The 27,201-nt window shown below is 43.8% G+C and overlaps 1 protein-coding gene and 2 pseudogenes across 2 annotated transcripts; 1 reads left to right on the top strand and 2 right to left on the bottom strand.

Annotated features, from left to right (window-relative positions):
- Positions 1-486: 486 nt before the first annotated feature.
- On the bottom strand, positions 487-5,211 carry LOC107968580 (putative GED domain-containing protein DNM1P46). Of its 2 annotated transcripts, XR_010151591.1 has the most exons (4): positions 5,126-5,211; positions 4,675-4,797; positions 1,198-1,231; positions 753-834 (listed from the first exon to the last, which is right to left on the bottom strand). XR_010151591.1 is itself a non-coding variant. In XM_016927905.4 (2 exons), exons 1-2 carry the CDS (start codon positions 1,258-1,260, stop codon positions 499-501), a joined length of 399 nt encoding a protein of 132 aa, XP_016783394.3. In that variant the 5' UTR covers positions 1,261-1,677; the 3' UTR covers positions 487-498. The 2 variants fall into 2 exon arrangements, 1 of the variants encoding a protein (XP_016783394.3); XM_016927905.4 differs by lacking the exons at positions 4,675-4,797; positions 5,126-5,211 and having other exon boundaries at positions 487-834; positions 1,198-1,677.
- Positions 5,212-6,205: 994 nt separating this feature from the next.
- Positions 6,206-25,514, top strand: LOC112205633 (uncharacterized; annotated as a pseudogene).
- Positions 16,212-27,165, bottom strand: LOC129137191 (fascin-like; annotated as a pseudogene).
- Between the last annotated feature and the right edge of the window lie 36 nt (positions 27,166-27,201).

Here is a 27,201-nt window from a genome sequence, read left to right as displayed (position 1 = left end):
AGCCCTGAGTATGGCTTTGCACGCGCGGCTTCTACACCGCTTAGACTCAAAGATCTGCCGCCCCACTGCCCTTTTCTCACTCAGATAGGGACACTGAGGTCCAGAGGAAAAGTCACCTGTCCAAGGTCACAGATCTGGGAGGGGACCCAGGACCTATCACGCCACCAGGACACCTGTCTACTCAGTTTTTTTAAATAAAATTTTTGGAGAGAGGATCTCGCTGTGTTGCTAGGCTGGAGTACAGTGTGTGAGATCACCGCTCACTGCAGCCTCAACCTCTTGGGCTCAAAGTGACCCTCAAATGTCAGCCTGTCGAGTAGCTAGGACTATAGGCACGTGCCATCACCAAGCCCAGCTATTTTTAAAATATTTGTGTAGAGATCAGGTCTCACTATGTTGCCAAGGCTGGTCTCGAACTCCTGGGCTCAAGCTATCCTCCTGCCTTGGCCACCCAAAGTGCTGGGATTACAGGCATGGGCCACTGTCCTCAGTACCACGTTATATTTCTATGAGACAGATCTGGTCTGGACCGTGCCTCCCTCCCTGGACCTGGTCCCATAGGGCTGGCCAGCATCTCCCCCTGGCCAACATGGCCAACCTGCATCCCCAATGCCACAGGAGCCCCCTGCTCCCATGAGGCGGTGCATGCCTGTTGTTGATCACGACGTGCATGATGGTCTTGGGCGTGACACCAACCATGAGGTCCCACACGGTCTTGTTGACGATGGCCGCGTAGGAGTCCACCAGGTTCTGCGTGGTTTCCATTTGCTGCTCCAGCTGTGGGTCCCTGGAGTGCATGAAGCTGTCAGAGCCATTCTCCTCGGCCTTGCTGTCCTGTCATGGAGAACACAAGGGCATCAGGGTGGCCAGTCCATGCAGCCAGGCTCCAGGAATCCCTAGGATCTCAGCCCCTCCAAGGTGTACCTGGAACATTGAGGCACAGAGAAAAGCAACTGGCCTGAATACGCACCCAGCTCCCCACATGGCTCTAGACAGTTTCAGGCCTCTGCCTCTCAGGACCCCAGACTCCCCTGATTCAGTCTCGTCTAAGTTCTGACTCTAGTGCCCAGAATTTGCCTCAAGTTACCAATCCAGAAATTGGAAAAGAACATCTCCAGCTCCCTTGCTTGGAGACCTGGCCAGAGCTTGTGCCAGGCTGCAGACGCCTGGCAGGAGGCAAGAAAAGGGCATACTCACTTTCCCCTTGTCCTGGGAGGCCCATGCACCAACACTGCCACCGCCGCCGCCACCAGGGAACATGGCAAAGGAGACACACACAGAGAGGAAAACGGGAAGCGTTGAGTGAACCTGGGACACTGCACCCCAACTTTAATGTGTTGTGGAATTCAGTTAGCTCATATTTTGTTGAGGATTTTTGCATCAATATTCATCAGTGATATTGGCCTGTAGTTTTCTTTTTTGGATGTATCTTTGGTTTTGGTATCAGGGTGATACTAGCCTTGTAGAAAGAGTTTGGAAGTATTCCCTCCTTCTCTGTTTTTGGAATTGTTTGGGTAAGGTGGGTATTAGTTCTTCTTTAAATGTTCGCTAGAATTCAGCAGTGAATCATCAGGTCCCAGGCTTTTCTTTGCTGGGAGATTTTTACTACCACTTTCATCCCATTATTTGTTATTGGTCTGTTCAAGTTTTGGCTTTCATCAAGGTTCAATCTGGGTAGTTTGGTTGTGTCTGGAAATTTATCCATTTTTAATAGGTTTTCCTATTTCTTTGCCTATAGTTGCTGATAATAGCCACTAGTGATCCTTTGAGGTTTGGTTTGTTTGTGTGTTTTTTGAGGTGGAGTCTCGCTGTGTCTCCCAGGCTGGAGTGCAGTGGCGTGATCTTGGCTCACTGCAAGCTCTGCCTCCGGGGTTCACGCCATTCTCCTGCCTCAGCCTCCTGAGTAGCTGGGACTATAAGCATCTGCCACCATGCCCGGTTAATTTTTGTTATTTTTAGTAGAGACGGGATTTCACTGTGTTAGCCAGGATGGTCTCGATCTCCTGCCCTCATAATCCACCTGTCTCAGCCTCCCAAAGTGCTGCGATTACAGGCGTGAGCCACCGCGCCTGGCCTGAGTTTCTGTAGTATCAGTTGTCATGTTTCCTTTTGTTTGTCAAGGTTGTGTGTCTTTTCAAAAACCCAACTTTTAAAAAAATTATTTTATATTACTTTATTTTATTTTATTTTGTTTGCAGACAGAGTCTTGCTCTGTCACCCAGGCTGGAGTGCAGTCGTGCAATCTCAGCTCACTGCAACCTCTGCCTCCCAGGTTCAAAGGATTCTCCTACCTCAGCCTCCTGAGTAGCTGGAATTACAGGCATGCTACACCATGCCCGGCTAAGTTTTGTATTTTTAGTAGAGACATCATTTCACCATGTTAATCAGGCTGGTCTTCAACTCCTGACCTCCTGAACTGCCCATCTCGGCCCCGCAAAGTGCTGGGATTATGGGTGCGAGACATCGCACCCGGCCCACAGTTTGTTGTTAAATTTTACTTATTTCCTTTTTTTTTTTTTCTTTAGAGACGGTCTCATTCTGTTGCCCAGGCTGGAGTGCAGTGGTGCAACCATGGCTCACTGTTACCTTGAACACCTAAACTCAAGAGATCCTCCCACCTCAGCCTCATGAGTAGCTAGGAGCCTGCACCACCACACCTGGCTAATTTTTCTAGTTTCTGTAGAGACAGGGTTTTGCTGTGTTGTCCAGGCTGGTCTTGCATTCCTGGCCTCAAGCAATCCTCCTGCCTCAGCCTCCCAAAGTGCTCAGATTACAGGCATGAGCCACCATGCCCGGCCTATATATACATTTCCTTTTCCAAGTTATATAAAGTATGCTGTATGCATCCTTCTGGAATTTGTTTTTTTCCCTTAATAGTATATTGTTCAGATTCTTATTGTTGCTTATAGCTGGCTTTTATTCTTTTGACTGCTTGTGACATCACCAGAAGATAGAGATCCTGGAGATCTCTTAAGAACTGCTGTTGGGCCGGGCGCAGTGACTCACACCTGTAATCCCAGCACTTTGGGAGGCCGAGGCGGGTGGATCACGAGGTCAGGAGGTCGAGACCATCCTGGCTAACACAGTGAAACCCCGTCTCTAATAAAAAAAATAAGAAAAAATTAGCCACGCATGGCGGCGGGCACCTGTAGTCCCAGCTACTCGGGAGGTTGAGGCAAGAGAATGGGGTGAACCCAGGTGGCAGAGCTTGCAATGAGCCAAGATCGTGCCACTGCACTCTAGCCTGGGCGGACCCTGTCTCAAAAAAAAAAAAAGGAAATGCTGCCTGCTGCTGGGAGCATACACTGGTATGACCACCTTGGAAAACAGTTTGGCTCCATCTCATAAGGTTGAATATTCACACTCCTCCCCGCCCAGCAACTCTACTCTACATCCAAGACAAATTCTTGCCTATATAAAACAGGGGATGTGGACGAGGCATGCAGCTCTGTTCAAAATAGCAAAAACTTATTGCCCATCAACTGGAGAGTAGCTGACCAAATTGTGCTTTTTCTTCCCTTTGATTTTCTGTAGTCTTACGATGCAAGTGGCTTTCCCATGGCTAGCTTGGGGAGGGGGATACTGTTGGCAATCGAGTCTTGGGTGGCAGTCCTGCTTAGCCCTAGGGCAATCGGTGCTGCCCAAAACAAGAGTAAACAGAACAAGTTACCCAGTCGAGCCAATGCCTTGGGTCCCTGGAGGTACAGACTTGTACCTGTAGGAAATAGGCATCATACACATCAGTCTTTTCAAATGCTTTTGTCACCAGGCTGAGTCCAAAGGACATCCTCTCCCAAAACATTACAAAGTTTACTGGGGCTACCATTTATCGAGCATTTATCACGTGCCTGAGCATGTACTAGTGTACCAATTGCATGCATTATTTTATTTATTTATTTATTTATTTACTTATTCATTTCTTTGAGATAGGGTCTCTTTCTGTTGCCTGGGCTGGAGTGCAGTGGTGCGATCACGGCTCACTGCAGCCTCAAACTCCTGGGCTCAGTTGGTCTCACCTCAGCCTCCCGAGTAGCTGGGACTACAGGCATAAGCCACCAAGTCCAGCTAATTTTTAAATAAACATCTTTAAATAAACATTTTAAATAAATGAGGTTTGGCTTTGTTGCCCAGGCTAGTCTTGAACTCCCGGCTTCAAGCCAGCCTCCTCCTTCCGCCTTATTGTTGCATTTAATCTTCACCATCACCCTATAAGAGTGCCTGGGGGTAGGTGCTCCACACAGTAACAACGTAGCAACCTCCACTCATAGGTGACAGCGAGATTCAGTTTAGTCAAACAGCTTCTCAAAGGTCACACAGTTGGAGGGTGGCTGGGCCAAGATGAAGACCTAGGACTCTAAAGCTGGTGCACCAGTAAATGAGAAAAATCTCTGGGGGTTCAGGATAGCTTCCTCCCAAGAAATCTTTCTCCAAAGGTTCTAAAAACAATGACAGATCCATCTTTCATAAAGCAAACAAAACTAGCAGCCCCTTCATTTTGGGGGTGGGTGTTGGGGGAGGATAAAGGTTAGCTAAGCTCCAGGGCATCCCATTTTAATCCTACATATTTATAAGGCAACTGCCAGCACAGCACCCCAAACCTAAAGAACCCTGCACAGCTGTCTCTGTGGGGCATGGTGTGTCCATGGGTGTAAAGATTTTCCAGTGTGTGCTTACAGGCCAGTGGCATCATCCTCAGTCACAGGTTAAAGGGCAGCTAGGGCTGGCCTGCTGGGCACCACCGTGAGAATCTGCTGAGCTTTCCAACTAGTTTACCTGTAGTTTGCAGTGACAGACGCCCTGAAAAGAAGGGGTGTGGGTGGGAAGAGTTGTGATTTGAGGTCCCCTGATCCGGGCACGATCTCTTTTCCCAGTCTCAGGAATCAGGGGACTCCATCTGTAAACACAGGCTCAAGCTATGTCCCCCAGCACCCTCTTTCAACCAGGCGCTACCCTCTGCTTCTCTTCCATAGACAGCCCAGAGCTGCCAGCATTCCCTTAGGATCTGTGCCCTCAGGCCTGGCTTAATGTTTTCCTCTCCAAAGAGCCATCTGTAGGGCCAGAGCCCGGCAAAGCCTAACTCATTACGGGATGTCAGTTCCTTTGCCTGACTTTCAGTGATTCCTACCTTAACCTGGGGTTTTATGTTTCTCGTCTCAACGCTAACATTTCTCATTCCTCCACGAGTTGAATTGCTCACTCCAGCCAACTGAAGCATGCTTTTCTTGACAGTTAGCTTGAGGCACACGGTTGGTGCTTAAAAAAAAAAAAAAAAAAAGCATTATGTCAATTTCATTGATCAACAAAAGTGATGGCTCCACTGCAAAGTTGATAGTGCCTGGGCCTCTGAGTTCAAGAGCCCTCTAGACAAAGGGCTCTGAGCTGAAACGGGAGCATGCACACATATGCCTCCCTCTCGGTCTGATGAGATAATTTGGATACTTGGTTGTTATCCTTGAGCATTTTCCTGCCTCATTAGTGCACGTGTAGCCAACACAATAATAATCATAGCTAATAACGGCTAAGGCTGAGGACTTTCCTTAGCCAGGTAGTCGCTTTAAAAACTTGAAAGTTTTCACTAGACTCTCATTGAATCATTTCTCTTTTTCAGATCAAGAAACTGAGACTTACTATCACATTCGGGATGAAGTTAAAACAAAAAAAGAAACTGGGGCTTAAAGCTGTCAAGTATTTCACAGCCAGCAAGTGGCTACGTTGGAACTTGAACCCAGGCAGTCTAGCCCTGGGATCCAGTGTTGACTACGCAAAACTAAAGTGTACACGTTTTCAACTACAGTTTAAGTGGGTGACATATTTTTCACTATATTTTATGTAGGTGACTTTCAGTTTGGGGGTATTCTACTTACACAATCTATTGAGCTGGATATTAACTGAGAACAAAAAGAAACTAATGAACTCCGAAAAACATAAAACATGGGCAACATGATGTCACCGCAAAAGACAAATCAGCACAGAGCCTTCTTGTGACTGTATTTTGCTGACCGTCCACGAACGAGTTAATCATCTGCCTGAACTCAGCAGTGCTCTGTTCCCTTGGGACACACACACACACACACACACACACACACACACACACACACACACACGAGAGAAAGAGAGAGAGAGAGAGAGAGAGAGAGAGAGAGTGTGTGTGTTAGTGGCTGTGCCGCCCTGAGCTTCCAGTCGGCGAGTGTGAGGAAGGAACCAGATGGGTCGGGCAGAAAGGTGCTGGGTCAAGGGAGGAGGGGGCAGCCGGGAGGGCGCGCACGCTCTGGACTCGTGCACCCGCCGAAACCGGTGCGCGCAGGGCCCGCCTGGTTGAGGGGTGAGGGGTGAGGGTGACGGGGGCAGGGTAGGGGCAGCCCTTTCCCAGGCGGTAGTGGGGGCGGTGGTTATGTTGCCCTTTGAAGCTGCGGCTTGACAGGAGCCGCGCCTCCTGTGGGTGGAGTCGGTTACAAAGGGAGCAGCCCCCCAGGCCGCCACACAGCTCCCGCCAAGGCCTCCGTGCCCCTTGCCATTTTCCAGCCGCGCTCCCACAAGGGTCCAGGCGGCAGGCAGAGGCAGAGTCGCGAAAGCTCGGCTGGGCGGCCCCGCTGGGTAGTCGCGGCCGTGACAGCGGCTCCGGACAGGCTCCCCTTCCGCGCCCCTCCCGCCGTAGATGAGTGGAAGATGTCCGTGTCAGGGTTCAAGGCCAAAGTGAAGTTTCTGGGTCTATCTTCCACAAGAACCAGGAGCCGCAGCCCTCGCTCACGCTCCACTGCAACATGACTGTGAGGCGCCCGGCGGCGGCCTCGCGGGGCAGGGCGAGGGCAGAGAGGGGGCGCCCGGAGTCCCAGGACAAAGGGGAGCCTTCCCCAGAGAGGCCCCAGTTCCCCGCCCCTTTCTCCCGCAACTGGCCCGGCCCCGGCCCGGGACTGCCGGAGGCTTGGGTGGGAGGAGAGGGAGGGCGCGTCTCTCCGACTCCTCGCGTGGCGTAGGCTTGGGGGCTGTTGGCCCCTCTAGGCCCCCGTCGCCGCGCCCCGAGGTGGGAGCCCGCGACTGCCGGAGCCTTCTTGGGACCCATGGTCGCCCTCAGTCGGCCAGCCTGCTCCGGAGACCGCGACAGGGCGGTGCAGGGCGGCTCCGGCGTTTTTTGAGCCCAGGCGGGGAAGGGGAAAGACCTTTAAGATTTTCGGTATTTTGGCTGGGCGCAGTGGCTCACGCCTGTAATCCCTTTGGGAGGCAGAGGCGGGCGGATCACCTGAGGTCAGGAGTTAGAGACCAGCCTGGCCAACATGGTGAAACTCCGTCTCTACTAAAATATACAAAACTTATCCAGGCGTGTTGGCAGGAGATTTAATCGCCGCTACTTGGGAGGCAGAGGCAGGAGAATCGTTTGAACCCGGGAGGCGGAGGTTGCAGTGAGCTGAGATCCAGCCGTTGCACTCAAACCTGGGGGATAAGAGGGAGACTTCTCTCAAAAAAAAAAAAAAAAAAATTCTTTTTTCTTTTGAGGGAGTCTCACTCTGTCACCCAGGCTGGAGTGCAGTGGCGCGATCTCGGCTCATTGCAGCCTATCTCTCTTGACAGTCCACTGGTTAAAGCGATTCTGCTGCCTCAGCCTCCCGAGTAGCTGTGATTACAGGCGCCCGCCACCACGCCTGGCTAACTTGTGTTTTTAGTAGAGACGGGGTTTCACCGTGTTGGCCAGGCTGGTCTCAAACTCCTGACCTCAAATGACCCACCTCTGCCTCCCAAAGTGCTGGGATTCCAGGTGTGAACCACCGCGCCAGGACCCAAGGCCCTTAAGTTTTAACGCCTCATTCTTCAGTCAGGTTTTCCTTGCTCCCGCGTGTTCAGCCAATTGGTTTCAAGTTTGTGTTGAAGGAGAAACTAACAATGAAAACGGAGTCGTTGATGGAAGAAAAGTTGGAATGCAGCCTCTGGTGCTGTTTGAGTGATCCCTCTCCCCAGGGGCTGGCTGCGCACTGCTGTGTTCTGGAAAGGCGCATTGTATGGTAGATGCCGCAGGTAAGAGTCCTGTACAGGTGCTCTGCCCGCTTTTCCTTTCAGGCTTCTGTATCAGCTGTTTTTCCCTTGTAGAATGTGCCCCTGACCTGTGCCCCTGACCTCCACCCCTTAACCCTACCCAATACATCTTTACATGTCTGACCATCAAGGCTCTTCTGGGTCATATTGAGTTCATGCTGATATTTTCCCTTCCTCCCCTCTTCAGTCCTTACTATTTTTGTTTTGGTCATGTTATGCTATATTCTGTAGGCCTTTAAGAAATTCTTTTATGGTGGCAGGGGAGAATATTTTGTAATTATGCTTTGTGCTTTTTCTCTTCCACTCAATAAGTGCTTGGTAAATATTTGTTTTATTGAGTATATGACCCTATTCTAGCTATATTGTGCTTGAACAAAAATCTTAACTGCCCTGTAAGTTAACTGCTAAGAATTTGTCAAAAGTGCAGAGATGACATCCAGAACTTGTCATGGATAGTGCAAAAGGTCTCTAAGGGCTTGATGGAGGTCTGTAAATTGACTTCATGTGAAAGAGTGTAAGAAGCGAAAATGTGAAGCATGACTGGAGAGCTGGAGAGATAAAGCAAGGGTCTCTTTCTCCAGATCCTTTGTAACAGTGTTATGTGACCTCTTCTTGAAGATCATTCTGAAAGATAATGCCAACTTGGAACCTAAGAAATCACCCAGTGGGTTTCTGCATGTTAGGTGCTTCAAATCCTCATCAGCACCTTTGTTTTCTCTGCCTCTGTTTGCTTACAACGATGTTCTCAGTAGCTGTAATTGCTGTCTTTGAATACTTTGAATAGCATTTTTTTTTAGATCACAGGGGTATATGTGCATTTTTATTTCACGAAGTGTTAGAATTTTTACTCTGCTTTTGTGGGCTCTGCGTTAGCTACTTGGTTGTTTAGTTGTAAAATGATTAGCAGGGAAAACTGTGTGTGTGTCTGTGTGTGTGTGTGTGTGTGTGTGTGTATTTTAAGGTTCTCTTGTTGTCAGAGCACTTAGAATTTTATTTTATATGGTAATTCTGTCAGTTTACTTTATTCTCCAGCCCACATTTATTGAACAGCAAAGTATGAAAGTAATGTGTCCCATAACCAGCCTTCAGAGGAATTACAACTGCTGTATGTCTGAACTTCGAATTACAACTGCTGTATGTCTGAACTTTATTTTCTTTTCTTTTTTTTTTTTTTTTTTTTTTTGAGTTGGAGTCTCACTCTGTCACCCAGGCTGGAGTGCAGTGGTGTGATCTCGTCACACTGCAACCTCCGCCACTCCGGTTCAAGTGATTCTCCTGCCTCAGCCTCCTGAGTAGCTGGGATTATAGACACCTGCCACACCACCCGGCTAATTTTTGCAGTTTTAGTAGAAACAGGTTTCACCATCTTGGCCAGGCTGATCTCGAACTCCTGACCTCGTGATCCACCTGCCTCAGCCTCCTAAAGTGCTGGGATTACAGGCATGAGCCACCATGCCTGGCTGAACGTTCAAGAAAAAGTTTGTGCATCAATTTTTTTAAAATTGTGATGTCAAAAGATAGCTGTGTCCTACATTTGGAAAGATGCAAAAACTGAACATTCTGGCAGGTAGTTTTGCTTGCTGGTGCTTGAGATAGAGCCATACATTGATCTCAGTGGATTTATGGAGAAAAATAGATAGAGAAAGTTATCTCTAAATAAGACAAAAAAAATCCTTTTCTTAAGCAGTGACAGGTAAAGAGGTTGTCTTGGTTAACCTTGAAATGTGTTGCCCTTGATTAAGACAGTTTTATGGTGGGGATGGTAGTGGTGATAAACTCGTTTGAAATTTGTCCACTTATAGTAACCTTTGTGGTAGCTGTCACAGACAACTTCATCCTCACAGGCCTTAAAATTACTATAAAATTAATAGAATAGAGGAGAAACAAAGGACCTGAATAATTAGATGCTTAGATAATGGTAATGTGTTTTCATAACCGGTGAAAAAGAGCAGTGTTAGAAGCCTTTAAACATTCTATGTAAGGAACACTGCCTGAATTTATATTGCAATTTTTGAGCACCATTCATTGTTTAAAAACTGGCATATTGTAGGTCATATTTTAAAGACAAATAGAAAACTTTTTTCCAGATGGATATAAAGCTTAACCTTAACAAAATTACAAAATTTAAAGCATATGATTGAAAAATATTAATGCATAGGTTTAAATATTGGTCGTCATTTTAGATGTCTTTCAAAATAGATTGTCTCTTAAACTGAACAAACTTTGAACATGTTGTAGCATTTGTGCTGAAGGTTAAGTTTCCTGAGGTGGTGGATATTTTATAATATGGATAACAAAGCCTTATTTTAAGAAATTTAGAAAATTTTTAGGCAAAACTAGAAAATGTTACCGATAATTCTCCCACTCAGAAGGTACCACTATCAGAATTTTGTATTTTTCCAGTCATCTGCTCATCTCTTTTCTCCTGTGCTTGTATATGTTCCCTCTCCCTTGAAAAATCAGATTTTTTTGTAATCTGCTTTTTCACTCAACAATATTGTAGATCCACATCATAACTTACTCCTCTACAGTGGCTTCAGTTATTGTGTGTTTTCTGTTGGATGACTATACCATCTAGTCCATCATGTTTCCTGGTACTAAATACATAGGGGTGTGTGTGTGTGTGTATTTTTTTCTACCTTAACTAATGCTTTAGACATCATTAGGTAGAGCTAAATCCTTGAAACCTTCCAAGTGGTGGCTTTCAGTTCTCATTGCTGAATTGGTTTCTAGAGATGGAACAAATTATATTGTATGGAAACTTTTTTTTTTTTTTTTGAGATGAAGTCTTGCTCTTGTCACTCAGGCTGGAGTGCAATGGCATGATCTTGGCTCACTGCAACCTCTGCCTCCTGGGTTCAAGCAATTCTCCTGCCTCAGCCTCCCAAGTAGCTGGGATTACACGTGCCTGCCACCATGCCTGGCTAATTTTTGTATTTTTAGTAGAGACGGGGTTTCACCATGTTGGCCAGGCTGGTCTCAAACTCCTGACGTCAGGTGATCCACCCGCCTCGGCCTCCCAAAGTGCTGGGATTACAGGCATGAGCCACCATGCCTGGCCATTTTTTCTTCTAGGTACCAGCTTTTATTTATCAGTTTGGTAAAAATGTTAGAAAGTGTGCAATAAAATGGGCATTCTCACAGTTGTGGCACAAAGTAGAATTATCTTTGACTTTCTAGGAAGCAGTTTGGCTTTGTAGAAACTTGCCTAACCTCTCCCCTTTGAGGCAAGATGAATTCTGACTATCCCAAGGTGGCCAACCTTGTCCCTGTGATTCCAGATCTCCCAGAAAAAGAGGTCTAGTCTCAGAGAAAACCCAGATTTTCTTGGCTTAGCCCACCTTGACAGCTAATCACTGGAAATGGGGTGGGCTGGTAGAGTCCTTTGGTCAGATTTTGTGTCAAGACAGGGAGGTGGAAAGATGGGAGGGAGGTAGCAAAACTGGCCTGAATGGAACTCTGTAAGTTAAAATGGCAAAGGGATGTTCCTTCCAAGGAAGAAATTCTAGGGAAGGCAGGAAAGTGGAGGGGAAGGCAGCAGTTCTCAAAGTTTTGGAATCAGTACTCCTTTACATTCTTAAAAATATATTGAGGGCCCAAGGAGCTTTGGTTTATGTAGGTTATATCTACTGGTATTTATCATTAGAAATTAAATCAGAAATATTTAAACTATTCTTTAAAAGCTCACCACGTATTGTTATAAATGTTTTTATGAAAAATTTTCTAAACCCAAAGTAGCACAATCTTATATTTTTTGCAAATTTCCTTGATGTCTGGTATGTCATTTTCATCTGCATTCAATTTATTGTGTGATATTTCCTTGAAGAAATGTGAACAATGTCCAATCTCATACAGATAGCCATTTTAGATCATTGTGGATATTTATATATTTATATATATATATAAATTTTCTTTTTTGAGATGGGGTCTTGCTCTGTCGCCCAGACTGGAATGCAGTGGTGTGATCACAGCTCACTGCAGCCTCAGTCTCTGGGGACTTAGGTGATCCTCCCACCTCAGCCTCCAGAGTAGTTGGGACTACAGGTGTGTATCACCACACCTGGCTAATTTTTTGTTGTTTTTTTTTTTGTAGGGACAGGATTTTGCCATGTTGCCTAGGCTTCTTTTTTGATACTCCATCAAAACTTGGTTTTTCTTGAACTTTGGATCTTTTACCCTTGCATGATATTATAACATCATGCATTGATCATTTAGAAAATAATGGTTCACCGAGATCTTCTACATGTTGATACATTTGATTATACAGTATCAAAATACATTCATCAATATCACTATCAATCTCAGCAGAATACTTTTGGAAAGCAATGGTGGATATATTTTCTAAAATTCTAATTTTTTATTCAGAAGCTTTACTTTTATTATTAGCAGTTTTATTATTGAATTTTATTATGGCCTGTCTGTTGTTTTTCTTGAAATGACAGAACCTCATTTTTTGAGAAAATGTCTCCCAAAAACCCCAGTTGAAATAACATTGTTTGTCAGTACTCCTTTCAAGTAAAAATGATATTCCATTAAAGTGGTTAATTCACTTCAAGACTTAGTCACATGAGGGTTTTTTCTCAGGCAGTCTGTAGGAATGCTCATGTGTGCTTCCAATTTCATCACTTGAAATATTAAGAAGACATATTCAAGGATTAAGATGTAGTAAAATTTTCACTGCTTCATCATAGACATTCTTTTTATTTTTGAGACGGGACCTTGTTCTGTCACCCAGGCCAGAGTGCAGTAGCATGATCACAGCTCACTGTAGCCTCAACCTTCTGGGCTCAATCCTCCTGTCTCAGCCTTCCAAGTAGCAGGGACTACAGGCATGCAACCACCATGTCCAGCTAAATTTTGTATTTTTTGTAGAGATGGGGTTTAACCATGTTGGCCAGGCTGCTCTCAAATTCCTGACCTCTGGTGATCCTCCCACCTCAGCCTCCCAAAGTGCTGGGATTACAGGCGTGAGACACTGCCCAACCTGCCCTTCTTTTTCAAACCTTTCCTGTGCATAGTGAAGAATACCATGATTACTAGTAGTTTGGTGTTACTGCCTTTATTTGTGCTAAACTGCCAGCATTTTTACCCACTATTGTATTTGCACCCTTACACCAAATGTCACCATGTTAGTATTCCTGTTAAAATAGTTTGGACCTGGGTGTCTGAGGGCCCCACTGTGGGAACCATTGAAATAGGTACTTAAACTTACTATATATCATATCTTTTCATCTACAAGATTTTTAAAATAATAATTTCATTTAATTTTTTCTGTAATTTTTTAAAGATGGTTTTGAGGAGTTTCAGTTCAAAGCGACACATATTTTATTTTGCTTAAGCTGAAGTTTACTAGACAAATACTGACCTAATAGAATGAGGACCTAAATCTAGTTGCAGTTTCTCTAGGAAAAAAAAAACAAAAACCCAAAAGTAAAAATGTAAAAATGGTCCATATGGTGTAGTCCCAATGTATGCTGAAGAATTTGAAGAGGAAAATGCAATACTCAGTAAGTGCTGTTCTTTATGAATAGGATTAATTCTGAACAGTTTCTTTTAGCCTGTAAAGAGATTTGGGACACAGTAAGAGAGGAATGAGAATATAGTAAAATAAACCATTATTGAAGAGATATACTGTTAATGATGTCCTCTTTCAATACAATTTGTTTGTTTCTTTTTTCTTTTCTTCTTCTTCTTGTTTTTTTTTTTTTTTTTTTTTTTTTTTTGACACAGAGTCTTGCTCTGTCACCAGGCTGGAGTGCAGTGGCACAATCTCAGCTCACTGCAACCTCCACCTCCCTGGTTCAAGCAATTCCCCTGCATCAGCCTCCTGAGTAGCTGAGACTACAGGCCTGTGCCACCATGCCCGGCTAATTTTTTCGTATTTTAGTAGAGACAGGGTTTCACCATGTTGGCCAGGATGGTCTCAATCTCCTGACCTCATGATCCACCCACCTCAGCCTCCCAAAGTGCTGAGATTACAGGCGTGAGCCACCATTCCTGGCTAATTTGTTTTTCTTAAAAGAACCTTCAGTAAATATTTGGTTTCTGTGGCCTCAGCTATAATTCAGATTATAGTTTTCAAAGCAGTGTTTCCTAAAGTTGTTTGTGCGAAATTGTTTTCCATGACTTGAACCTAGTTGTTCTGAAGCTAATATAATAATGGCTTTTCCCCAATTCATAACAGAAAACAGTACAAAGTAACAGACTATTAGATGGGGGATGGAAGAAGGACAAGGGTTGAAAAAGTAACTATTGCATTCTATGCTCACCATCTGATTAATGGATACATTTGTACTCCAAACCTGAGCATCAAGTAGTATCCCATATAACAAATCTGCATATGTACCCACTAAATCTAAAATAGATGTTGAAAAAAAAGTTTTTCCATATCAGCAATAATTGAATTGAAGGTGTAAAACTGTAATAAAAATTGAGACACTACAAAGTATCTTGTAGTTAAGCTACAAAAAAAAAATCCTAAAACCATCTATATAGAAAATTTTAGGAATTGATCTTAAAGGAAATCCAAATAAGTGGAGAATTATCATGTTAATGGATGTGATAATATTAAATTACATTATTTTTCCAATAAATCTAATATGGTCATTGATTTTAAAATGTGCGTAGAATATTAATTTTTAATAAATAACTTGATTAATTTTTTAAAATGCGGAGGGTTGGACTTGCCTTATCAGATATCGGAACTTATTACAAATATATGGGGAAAAATGCAGTAACTGGTGAATTTTTCGTTTCCATTAAGAAATACTGGATCTGGCCTTGTGCGGTGGCTCATGCCTGAAATCCAGCACTTTGGTAGGCTGAGGAGGGCAGATCATCTGAGGTCAGGAGTTCAAGACCAGCCCTACCAACATGGTGAAACCCCCTCTCTACTAAAAAAAAAAAAAAAAAAAAAAAAATTAGCCAGGTGTGGTGGCAGGTGCCTGTAATCCTAGCTACTCAGGAGGCTGAGGCAGAGAGAATCCCTTGAACCTGGGAGGTGGAGGTTGCAGTGAGATTGCACCACTGCCCTCCAGCATGGGCGACAGAGCAAGACTATGTCTCAAAAAAAAAAAAAAATGCTGGATCTCACTGGCAATGGAAAGGGAAAGGAAAGTTACTGATGGCAACATATTACTAATGATAAATAAGCACATGAAAAGATACTCAATATCATATGTCATTAGAAAATTGCAAACCAAAACAATGAGATGCTACTACATAGCTCTTATAATGGCCAAAATCCAAAATAGCAACACAACTGAGTGCTGGTAAGAACAATGAGCAGAAATAACTTATTCATTGCTAGTTGGGATGCAAAATGGTACATCCACTTTGGAAGACAGCTTAGCAGTTTCTTATGACACTAAGCACACTCTTAGCCTATGATTCCATAATTGTGCTCATTGGTATTTGCCAAATGAGTTGAAAACTTATGCCCACACAAAACATGCACACAAATGTTTATACCAGTGTTATTCATAATTACCAAAACAGAAACAACCAAAGGACCTTTCAATAGGCAAATGGACTAACACTGTACGGTGTAGCCATACAATGGAATATTAATCAGTTCTATATAAAAAAAAGAGCTATCAAGCCACAAAAAGTCATGGAAGAACTTTAAATGCATATTACTGAGTGAAAGAAGCCAATATGAAAGCCTACACACTATGTGGTTGCAAGTATATGACATTTTGAAAAAGGCAAAACTGTGGAGACAGTAAAAAGATCAGTCATTTCCAGGGGTTCCTGGGGAGGAAAGAAAGGAGGAATAACTAGGTAGAGCACAGGGGATTTTTAGGGCAGTGAAACTATAATCCTGTGTAACATTGTCATGGTGGGTACATCTCTGTTAAAATCCATAAAATGGACACCACAAAGAGTGAACCCTAATATAATTATGAACTTTAGATAAAAATAATTTATCAATGTTTTCTCATCACTTGTAACAAATGTAACACACTAATGTTAAAAATACCACAAGATGTTAAAAATAGGAGAAATGGGGGTGGAGTGAGAGAGTCTACAGACAGGCACTTTAACTTTCACTAATTTTTGCCTCTAAACATAAAACAGCTCAAAAAGTAATGTCTATTAATTTATATATATATATAAAATATATATGTGGTTACTACAATGTCTTTTTGAAATTAATACACAGTGAGAGATTGTGTCTAAGAACTGACATGGTCTTTAATTTGAATAACAACATTGAAATACAATATTAGTGTATTTAACTATAAATTAAGAAAATAAATTTTTCATATATGAATTGTTTATAACTCTTTAGTGAAATAACACCCACATCAATCCTCATCAGTTCTGAGGCCCACATAATAATTAAAGACCTCCAGCAGGTCCAATTTCATTCATTCCTAGAACCAATGAGTTTCACTCTTGCAGGCCATGAGTAGCAGTTCTTCAATGGACAATGAGATCTAGAAAGAGAAAGATGTGTTCTATTTCTTTGTGACTAGTGTCCTAAGTCATGGAGACAGAATCATGGGCTTGGAAGTAGCATCATCTTCCAGGTTGCGGTGTAACTCACATTCCCAAGGAACAGACTGTTGGCAAACCCTTTGGTCTCCATCCTTGGGATTTCTTCTTCTCCTCTAAATTTTGTTTCTCTTTCTCTTTTTTTCTAAATCATTTTTTCTTTTTCCGGCCAATGATGTTTGTCCTTTTGTCCTAGGACTGGATCTCATTTATCTTTCTGGGAATAGCGCCATCTCTAAGGACTCCAGGTTAACCCACTTCATATCTAATCATTCCAGTCTAGATACTAAATATTGCAGTGTCAGTCAACATTCCCAGGGCCAGATCTTACCTCATACCTCAGGTTCATAACTCTCTTGACTACACTGGGTTTTGTCCTACTTTCCTCATTCTTGGCCATGTGTATTTTGTCCTATCCTGGGAACAAGGAGAGGAGTGAAGAGCTTTCTCTTCCATTTCAGTATTAAACCTGCTCCCACATTCTTCCCAGAAAGCCAGGAAATACAATGCCAATGTTCTGCATTGAGTTTATATTTCATGTATAATTAACTTTTGTGTTGAACATGAATAAACTGAAAATTTCTTGAAATAGAAACAATTTGATAGAATTTTGTGGGTACAGTGTATACAATCCATGTCCAATAAATTACTGACATCTAAACTTGTTATAGATTTTTTGTTCCATCATGTACTAATTCAGTAATTCTATTGCAATAAAACTAACATTTGTTTGTTGGTTATAATTCATTCTTGGTAAGCCTTTTTCTGTGTTTTGCTTATGCTTCCATTATCTCCTAGGTGAGCACTTTTGTGTATCTAATTTAGAAGCATTACATTAAGAACAGTAAGAGAAAATCCTTTAATCTATATTTCCGCTTAAAATAAGATTATATTAACATGTGCTCCACCAGATATAGATGTTCACAAAACATAAGCAAGTGTGAATATTTCTTATAACCACTTCTGAAGAAATAGAAGGGCTCCTATTACATGCGCTGTAACAAATTATAAAGTCATAAACACATACTCTTCAAAGTAGCAATAGGCAAATCAGGGAGAGAGAGAGACAAAGAGAGAGGGAGCACAGTGTTGCTCCCAGAAGACAATGAATTTATTGCTACCACTGAAGAAATTTTTGGAAAGGCTGAAGCTTTTTGCTAACATGTACAATAACAACTGCAAAAGGAATAGGACCTGCAATCTTCAGTTGAATCAGTCTGTTTATAATCTCATTTAAGATTGATAGAGACAAACATAGGTCATGGCTTTCTCATCACTCGTTAATTCACTCACTCATTCAAAACACAAATAGATGCACGCTATGCTAGACACTGGGGATACAAATGGTTACAACAATCCCTGAAGTTTCTCAAAGCCAGTGGGAGAAATAGGCATATAAACAACTAATATCATGCACTCTCATATTGGACACTTGAAGACTGCCTAATGGACTGTGGGACTACAATATAAGATACTGTCAATTTGTCCTAAGAAGGTCACTCATGGGGAAGTAAAGACTGAATTCCATCACAAAGGAATAGTCAAATTTTCCAGGCCAACAGGGAAAATGCTATTCCAAATGGCAGGAACATTGTGAGCAAAGTTAAGGATCAAGGAAAAAATATAAGTATGAAGAGATGACAGTAGAGCCACATTGTTCAGTACGAAGGGTGGAGTATTTGGTGGAGAGAAATGAGAATTAGGAGGGCGAGATGGACAGGGTCAGATCAAAAATGGTCATGGTCAACCTAAAACTAAGGAGCTTAGAATTCATCATGAGACAAGTAGGAGTCATTCAAAGATATTATAAGGTGCAACATGATGAGATTTGCATTTCAGAACCGCAGCGCTGATAGTGGTGCAGAGGCTGGATTACAGGTGGGAATGGAGGAGCTCTGGTGGAGGCCAGGGTAGGAGAGAAAGGAGTGTGAGGAGTGGTGGGGTGAGTGGGGTGGGGATGGATTTCCTCAAAAGGTGATAGAGGAAGGGAGATTGGCTTGGGGCATTCAGAGGCAAAAACAGAAGGAAAAAAAATCTAAAAGGGAGGAGCAGTGATAGGCCTGTGTACCAATTTGAATAATACTACAATTGTTTATTGAGAGATCATGATGTACAAAACATGATATTTTAATACTACAATTAATTTTGGAAATTTTTTCAAATTTTATCAATTGATATTCAGAGGAGTTAAATCACTTACTGAAGGCCTTGCCAATTTCAAGTTAAGGGATGAGATTAAAACTAAATGCTACTAGATACAGAGCCGGTGTCCTCTCAACTATATTCTTTGGCCCTCTTAACTGGATCAGCAACGGGGGAGAGGGCAGAGACTAGAATAGCTCCTCACAGTTCTCTGGATCTGCTTGGATGCTGACCAGTTTGGAGGAAGAAGATGAATTAAACGGAGGTAGCTGAGGGATATCCAGGTGCAAAAGATAAATAAGCAGTTGGATACATGAGTCTGAAGAAGGTTCCTGGTGACACTGGTTGGTAGATAGACCGAGAGCTGAAATTCACCTGCAGTAATTGTTACTCTGTGTCTTCCTGTTGTATTTATGGGTCAGCTCAATATATCTTTTCCTCTATCTTTTAAAGTTAGAATTTACAATACCTACCTAATAGTTACTTCCTGAAGGGTAAAAATCTTTTGTATTAGTTTTTCTTTGGTCACGTTATTTATTAATGCTATCCTCAACAAATATGTATTCATTAACCATTGGGTGCATTGTGCAAATTACACCACACTATTTGATGGAAAGAACGAGGTCTCTTCTTGCTAAATAGTTCTAGTCATCTCCCTTTTATAGTTTCCTTTACTTTGTCTTAAGAGCAAATTATTTTTCTATTCATTATTCATCTTATTACATGTTCTTTTTGCTTCACTTTAATCCTTTCTTGCAGGAGAAAGATTATAAATAAAAACATCTATATATAACTATAAAGCTTACACTCTCATAGCTGGCACAGAGTTTGTGCAAAAGCAAAAAGATGAACACTTTAGCTCTTTTGTAGGTATGATTTTTGAGTTGAGATGGCAGGAAAATGAAGTGGGATTTTGATATAAGAGTAACAAAAGGAAGCCTCTAGGGAGAAAACAGATAATACATTGAGAATGAATAGAAATTATGTCTCAGGCTGGCTCTGCCACAGCAATTCCTCTCCCTTCCCCATAACTAATTATTATCTGGTTTAACTGAGAAAATATGAGACAATCTCAAATTTCCTCAGAGCTAGAATACAATATACCATTTTATTAGCCCTAGAACAACATGAACAGAAGCTTTAGTGGTAGCGTTACAGTCTATGCTGAGGTTTGTTAGCAATGCATTATAACCTAAGAGATGGCTGCTTAGTTCAGCCAGTTAACTGGAGGTCACTAAAATGTTCTGCTCTTGAAAGAGAAAGAGGGGGAGAAAGCATTGGAGAGAGAGAGAGAGAGAGAGAGAGAGAGAGAGAGAGAGTGAATGCTCCTTCTTCACAGAGCAATTTGTGTAAATGCATGGTCCAATGGCCCTGATATCCATTAATGAAATTTCTAGACTTCATAGCATTCGCTGATGAATCATGATGAAAAAAGTTGGAAGGGAATAGGAAACACATACACTGCAGCATCCGATTTCGCCAGAGTTGGGCCCTTGAGAATTATTAAGTGATACTTTGACATAATTCAGAATTAACAAAATCTGCCTGCTCTCTAAAAGTGTGTCTTTTCATAATTTAAGTAAGTCATGCAAATTAGCTTAGATCTAAATGTGAGCTCCATTGTTGCCTGCAAGTCAGCATGACTTCATGATTGGTGATATAATAGTATCATCACCCCAGGGAAGGATATTTCTGTGAAATTAAGTGATATAGTTCTATCTGAGTAGGAATATTGTACCTGAAAAATCCTGCTAATAAATATAGGTCTTATTTTGATATTTTGGAATTTTATAGGGAATTAAATATAATAAAATCATGCATCCGACTGAGGTCAGACATCTGAGAAAAACAGGTCAGTCAAATCCTGATTCCTGTGAAATTTACCAAGGGGCCTTTAAAATGGCCAAACGTTAAAGTATCTAGCACGATGCTTGAAATATAATCTGTGGAAATACACTAAACTAAAATGACCTTGTCCGGTCTCATGGCTTCAAATACCAGCCCCATGCTAATGATCAAATTTTCTATGCATTCAAAACTCCTGAACTCAGATTTAGATATCTAACATCTCTACTGGTTTCTTCACCTTACTGTTTCCCACACCAAACTTCTTTCTTTTCTTAATCCATTTCCCCCCACCTTTTCCATTATATTCAACGTAATTAAATAGGGATGTTTGGCTCAGGCTATGAAATTTGACTCACATTCCATGTCAAATTCATCACCAAATCCTGTCAACTCTACTTCAAAGATATTTTCAAAATATGACCACCTCTTACCAGTACCACTCTAGTTCAAATCATCCTATCTCTTTCCTAGGTGACTGCAATAACATCTCACTACCTAGATCTACCCTTTGTCCTATAGTCAATTCTTATCTCAGCAGACAGCAGACTATTAAAGCTGTGAACCATATCGGCCTCCATTTCAAGTGTCTTCAGTGGCTTCCATTTCACCTCCAGTAAAATAGAAATCTCCACAATGACATCTAAGACTCTCCATGGTTGGTCCCCTTCTTGCCTTACAACTAAAAACTCTTCTACCATTTCCACTCTATTTACTCTGCTGTAGCAGGGAGACCTATTTGCTGTCCCTTAAACAAAGCAGATGTCTTTCTCCTCTGCTCTTTGCATTTGCTGGTCCTATTACTGGGAGTGTTCTTTTTCCCATCCTCTTGATGACTTCCCTCATCTCCTTCAAGTCCTTGATGGAATGTTCTTACACAGTGAGGACTTCCCTGGCAACCATATTTAAAACAGAATCTTCAGTCCCATGTCCAGCACTCTTTATGCACCTTCCCTGTTTTATAATAGTTTGAGAAAATGAGTAAGTGTTTTGGGGACACAGCACTTACTATCATCTGACATAATGGTTTTGGGGACACAGCACTTACTATCATCTGACATAATGAGGCATAAAACTGTATTTCTTAATTATTTTATGTATTTGTTTGCCTTCCATCATAACTAAGCATTTAGTAGAGATTGTCTATTTTATTCACAATGGTATTCCTAATTCCTTAAAAGTGTTTGGTATAAAACAAACATACGTTGAGCATTTGTTGAATAAAAGAATTATATGTAAAATTATGTTCAGGCATTATTCGAGGGGAAAACTCTTAGTGTCCAAACAAATTTATTTGGATACCTGGTAAATTATACTATAACTAATTTGGGAAATAAATTTGTTCCTCTTATGTCAATTGAGGGAAGCTTTGGCAAGAGCATTCTGCTTCATCTCCAAGTCTTTTTCTTCAAAGCCTATTGTTATTTTTTTCAAATCTGACAACCCTATGAGACCCACCCAGCTGAAGATTAGCTGGGATGCCCAGTTCCTGTTCTCACTGTGGGGCACCAGATTTTCTGGGCAAGCAGTGTGATAAAGCAATGAGATGGGGTGAGGTTACAGGCATCAGCCCATTCTAGGCTTTGCTCTTCAACACATACTGTCCTCCTGAGCCAGGACGCAGACCATGGCTACTTTTGCCCCTGCATGTCTGTTCTGATTTCTTTCTTCATATGGGATGTCTCACTATTCTTCTGCTTTTAATATGGAGCTTCAGTCTCTAAGCTAAAAGGCCAAGTACAGATTCACCTGCCAACGAAGCTCTTTAAATTATCTCTTCTTTCTCAGGACTCATTGGCTGTAAGTCCATGGAGCAAAAAGAGAATTTGCTACTTTTCAATGACATTGTTTTAGTTGAGTTTTGTTTAACTAACTTGTTGAATGAACGGACACTGTACATTCTCCCTGTAAAATAACAGTGTGTTTTCTATTATGCCTATGTAAGTCTGTTGCCTCAAATTGACGTTATGTTGTTAACTTATCTACCAGACAGTTTATTTAGGTTGTATTCAAGTTGGTCTTTTGTGACATAACTAAAATCAGTGATGTGATTATAATAGAGTGGTGCTATTTATGTAAAAATATCTGGGTCTTGAAAAGATTAGAAAAAGCTAAGCTGATTACTAGGAGGGCTAAGCAATGTAAATTTTTAAGAAAAAATTACAAAATTAGAATAAGAATAGCAAAAATTTAATAAGCTAAAAGGTGTTTGCACTTCAATTACTTTTTTGTTCTACTTTAAACAAGTAAAAATTTAGAATTATAATTGACTTCTTATGATCATAATTTATACAAAGAAGACAATGTATAGAAACTCCAGTTAGTAGAATAATAATCAAAGGGTCCTGGACTTGTATCAAAATATTGGCCAAATAATTTACATTTCTGGTTTTTTTTAACCCCATGATCCTCCTCCTTAACTCACTTTTCAGATTAACTATCAAAAAACTGGTCTCAATTATATTTGAATAGAAGTTTTCTACTCTATTGTTCTCTAACTTGACCATGTTCAGTACCCTTAATTAAAATATATAATTCTTTAGTAAATAGTTTTCTTAGATGTTTTCTTTCTAACTGGTTAGATGAAAGCTACCCAATAATGGTCAGGTTGAATAGTCGTGGGGTAGGCTCAGTGTTGGTCTGTGGAACGCTGCTGTAGGTCTCCACAAACCTAAGACACAGAGACGCACCCTTAGAATTATCTACTTAACAGTAGAACTGTGACTGAACCTGAGGCTTGCCTGACTCCATACTTCTTGGTGTCATTCACAGCACCACAGCCTAATTTTGCTTGTTTCTTTATTTGAAGAAATCTTGAAAAAGAATTGCATTCTTTGATTTTTCTAGTTAATTAAAAATTTCATTGGAATCAGCAATATCTTACTGTGATGGCAATTGTATCTCCTAAAAAATCACAGTGGAGATAGATTTGGAATAAATATATCCAAATATTTAAGTAGTACATTCTCAAATATCTGAATAGTATCTATAAATTTTGTCTGCAGGCTTAGAAATAACCTTAATATAATGTTAATAAAAATCAAACTAGCTATTCAAAATATACTCGTGGCATTGGCTATTTGGGGGTAATTTTCAGCAACCATCAACGTCTGTATTCATATATTTATGTGATGGTATTGTTATTTCTGCAGTCTTGGTCAACAAAATTTACTCATGTTTGATATAATTTCCACATACCCATAGCATGTCTTTGGAAGTAATGCAGTGCTTGAAATTTAAGGAAAAAAATATCTGGTTAGGATTCCAAAATGTAAATCATTGAATAAAATAGTGCCATTTACTTTTAAGATGAGGACAGTATTTTGATGGGAGGACATAGGTGATTTTGTGAACAACAAAATAATCTTGAAGCCACATACATATGGTAAATGTTTACACTTAGGACTATGTGGGAATGGCAGCAGTCATTTCTAATAAATAACGTGTGAAAATCAATAGGTCAGTTCCAAAAACACCTCCTGCTTGTTCATGGCATAAAGCCAAAGCTCCGCTATATGAATATTACATATGCTTTTGACAAAACATCTAGTCTTACACCAGACACAATATTCTAGTTTCCTGAAGAGGTAACTTTATTAAAGCATGTGCTAAGTAAAGTATAAGATTCATATTAGAAACTTTAGTCCTATAGCTGTTTCTATTTATTTGGAGTTGAAAAAAATGGCATTATTGTACATGTACCTGCTTCATAGTTAAAAAAAAAAAAAAAAGGAAGGGGGCAAAATAAATAAATCACACTCTCAAAGCATCAAGGAAATTTATAGTGGAATTATGAATCATATCATTGCAGGGTCATTTTCCTTTATATCATGATATCATATGAGACCAATGTCAAATGGAATAGGTAAAAAATGGACAAAAAGTTTTTTTTTGGGGGGGAGCTGCAGACTGAGTTATTTTATTTCACTATTTCCAGTTTGAAGCTACTATCATGGGCGTTTGGAGTTATACAAATGACACTTACAAAAAATAAAAGACCAAGACACCCAGAGTGAGATGCATGTCGGGGACGGGGGAGGCTGGCAGCAGGGGGACCCTGGCGGCTCACCCCAGGGCTCCCCGAGGGGGCGACGCCTGGCTTCATCCACCCAGGAGGCCCAGGAAGCACCAATCACAGCGGGGGCTCTGGCCCAGGCATCCGCAGCCCAGGCCCAGGGCTGGGGCTGGACGGGAAGGACGGAAAGAGGGGGCTGAGATGCACCCCCTGGGGAGGGTGCTGAGACGCCCCACCCAGATCACTCACTACTACAGCCAGGCTTGCCTGGGACGCCTCCAGTAATAATATTTCATTTAAAAAATATATACTGATTTGGTCATTTTCTGCTTCCAGTCAGGCTAGGGTGAAAGGAAAGAGACAGGAGGAAGACGGCCCCCACACCCCTACCCCCCCCCCACCACCACCACCCTGGCAGAACATGCAGCGGGCAGACCCTGTGGCCGTCACACCCTGCCGCTCCAGGGAAGGGAGCCAGGCTGAGCCTCTGCCACGTGGGAGAGGGGCTGTTTCCAGCCACCACCCAAAAAAACACCGAGGCTCAGTCCTCGCCCACCTGACGGCTACCCTTCCCAAGCAGGGGTTTCGGGACAGTGCACCAGGGAGGGCCACTGACAGGCTTGGGACACGTGCCCAGCTCCTGGGGGGCTGGGAGGTGGTGGCTGGGAGGGGCAAGAGATTCCAGTTACTCTACACGCCCAGGGCTCCCAGCCTTCAACCGTCCCTTAGCCGCTTCCAGAGAAATAAGGCTCAGAGCCGTCTGAGGTCAGAAGAAAGAGGTGCCAGACTCGCCCCGTGGCAGACAAGAGGGCAGGGGCATCTGAAATCCCTCCCAGGGCCAGGCCGCAGCCGCTGACCCGAGGGGAGTAGGGAACCAGGGCGGAGGGGAGACTGGGGAGTCCATAGGGGCGACAGGTGGGGGCACCGTTTTCTCTGGGGTTTCCAGTTTGAAAGGCAAGGGGGCTTGCCTCCCGCCCCGGGGAGCCCACCTGGAGGAGAAGGGGTTAGCAGGGAGGGTTGGAAGGAGCCGCCACGTGGGCAGGAACCGGGAAGGACGGGCGGGCCCTAGTACTCCCAGAGCGAGGCGGGGTGCACGGTCTCCGCCGAGGCCTTTAGGACCCCTGCGTGGTCGCCCTTCAGGTAGCGCCCGTCCATCTTGATGGCCTCCTTGTTGTAGTCGCAGAACTCGAAGAAGTCCACAGGAGTGTCGCCGCTGCTGGTGACCGCGGAGTCACTGCCCACCGTCCAGTATTTGCCTGTGGAGTCTTTGATGTTGTAGGTACCATTGTTGAACTCCAGCTGGAAGACGTCATAGCTGCAGCGGTTGGCGTCCAGGGTGCCCCTGACCTTGCGGCAGCCGATGAAGCCGTGCTCCCCGCGCAACACGATGATGGCGCGGTTGATGAACTTCATGAGGAAGAGCTCTGAGTCCCCTGCTGTCTCCACCGAGGCGGCCAGCTGCCCATTCTTCTTAGATGTCACAAACTTGCCATTGGACGCCCGCAGTGTGATGCGCCGGTCACGCCGCTCAATGTGGAAGTAGCAGCTGGCATTCTTGGTGGAGGCGGTGGACTGCACGCCCCCAGTGGCCGTCAGCGTCCAGTACTTGCCCCTGTGGGTACAGAAGGCACACTTGTTGTTGTCGCGGTCGATCTCCAGCTGGAAGGTCTCCTGGTCGGTCTCCTCGTCCTGATTGGCAGACAGGTCCATACCCTGGCGCGTGGACACATTCCTCCCGTTGGCCGCCTGCAGCACGACCTGGGCGCAGCTCTGCTCCAGGGCAAAGAGCTCGTCCTTGCCCACCTTGGTGGCCTTGCCCGCCTTGAGCGTGCCGCTGGGCCCCGACGGCGCCAGGTAACGGCCCTCGCAGTCGCGGAAGGCCACCTTGCCGGAGCGGAACTGCAGCGTGTAGCCAGTGGCCGGCTCGGGGCGCGCCACCAGGCGCCTGTCATGGCGCAGGAAGCGGTGGTCCGCGGTCTGCACGCTGCAGCGCTGGTCCTGGAAGGCGAGGGTGACGAGCGAGTCGACGCCCCAGGGCACGTCGCGGTCCACTGCGATCTCGTCGGCCGGCGGCGCGCTCAGGTGCGCCTAGCGCTTAGGGGTGACGCTGTAGATGTTGACCTGAGGGTGCATGGCGATGTGCACGCTCCACTTCTCGGCGGGGGACACCGTCTGCGCGAAGCACGACAGGCGGTCCTCCGTGCCGCCGAAGTAGCGCCGGTGCCCCTCGGACTGCAGCGACCAGCGGCCGTCGTCGTGCGCCACGGTGAGGAAGCGGCAGTCGGGACCGGGCACCTCGCGCTCGCAGGTCACATTGCCGTCCTTGTCCGCCGCCAGGTAGCGGCCCAGGTGGCTGCGCAGGCACACGGCCGCGCTGCCCGCCTAGTCAGGGGGCTGCTCCAGCGTCCAGATCTGCTTCTTCTTCAGGCTGCTGGCCGACGCGTTAACCTTGAACCCGAACGCCTCCGCCCTCAGGTACTTGTTGCCGCAGTTGATGAGGCCGAACCGGATCTGCACCGCCTCGGCTGTGCCGTTGGCGGTCATGGTGGCGGTGGACGGGAGGCCGCGACGCGGCCCCGGGAGGTGGGTGGCGGGTCCTCGCGGCGGCGCCCCTGCTCCTTTGTTCGGCGGCCGGGGCGCGCACGCACCTCCCGCAGCGCTCCACCAAAACGTTT

The sequence above is a fragment of the Pan troglodytes genome, chromosome 16 (genome assembly GCF_028858775.2).
Source record: "Pan troglodytes isolate AG18354 chromosome 16, NHGRI_mPanTro3-v2.0_pri, whole genome shotgun sequence".
Taxonomy (NCBI): domain Eukaryota; kingdom Metazoa; phylum Chordata; class Mammalia; order Primates; family Hominidae; genus Pan; species Pan troglodytes.
Note: the sequence above shows the minus strand (reverse complement) of the source record. Positions and strands in the feature narration are given on the sequence as shown.

What these genes read in the sequence shown, in the direction of transcription:
- LOC107968580 (XM_016927905.4), bottom strand. Translation starts at nt 1,260, where the DNA reads ATGTTCCCTGGTGGCGGCGGCGGTGGCAGTGTTGGTGCATGGGCCTCC. An exon ending in CCTCCCAGGACAAGGGGAAA is followed by an intron (nt 835 to 1,197) that starts GTGAGTATGCCC and finishes TCTCCATGACAG; the next exon opens with GACAGCAAGGCCGAGGAGAA.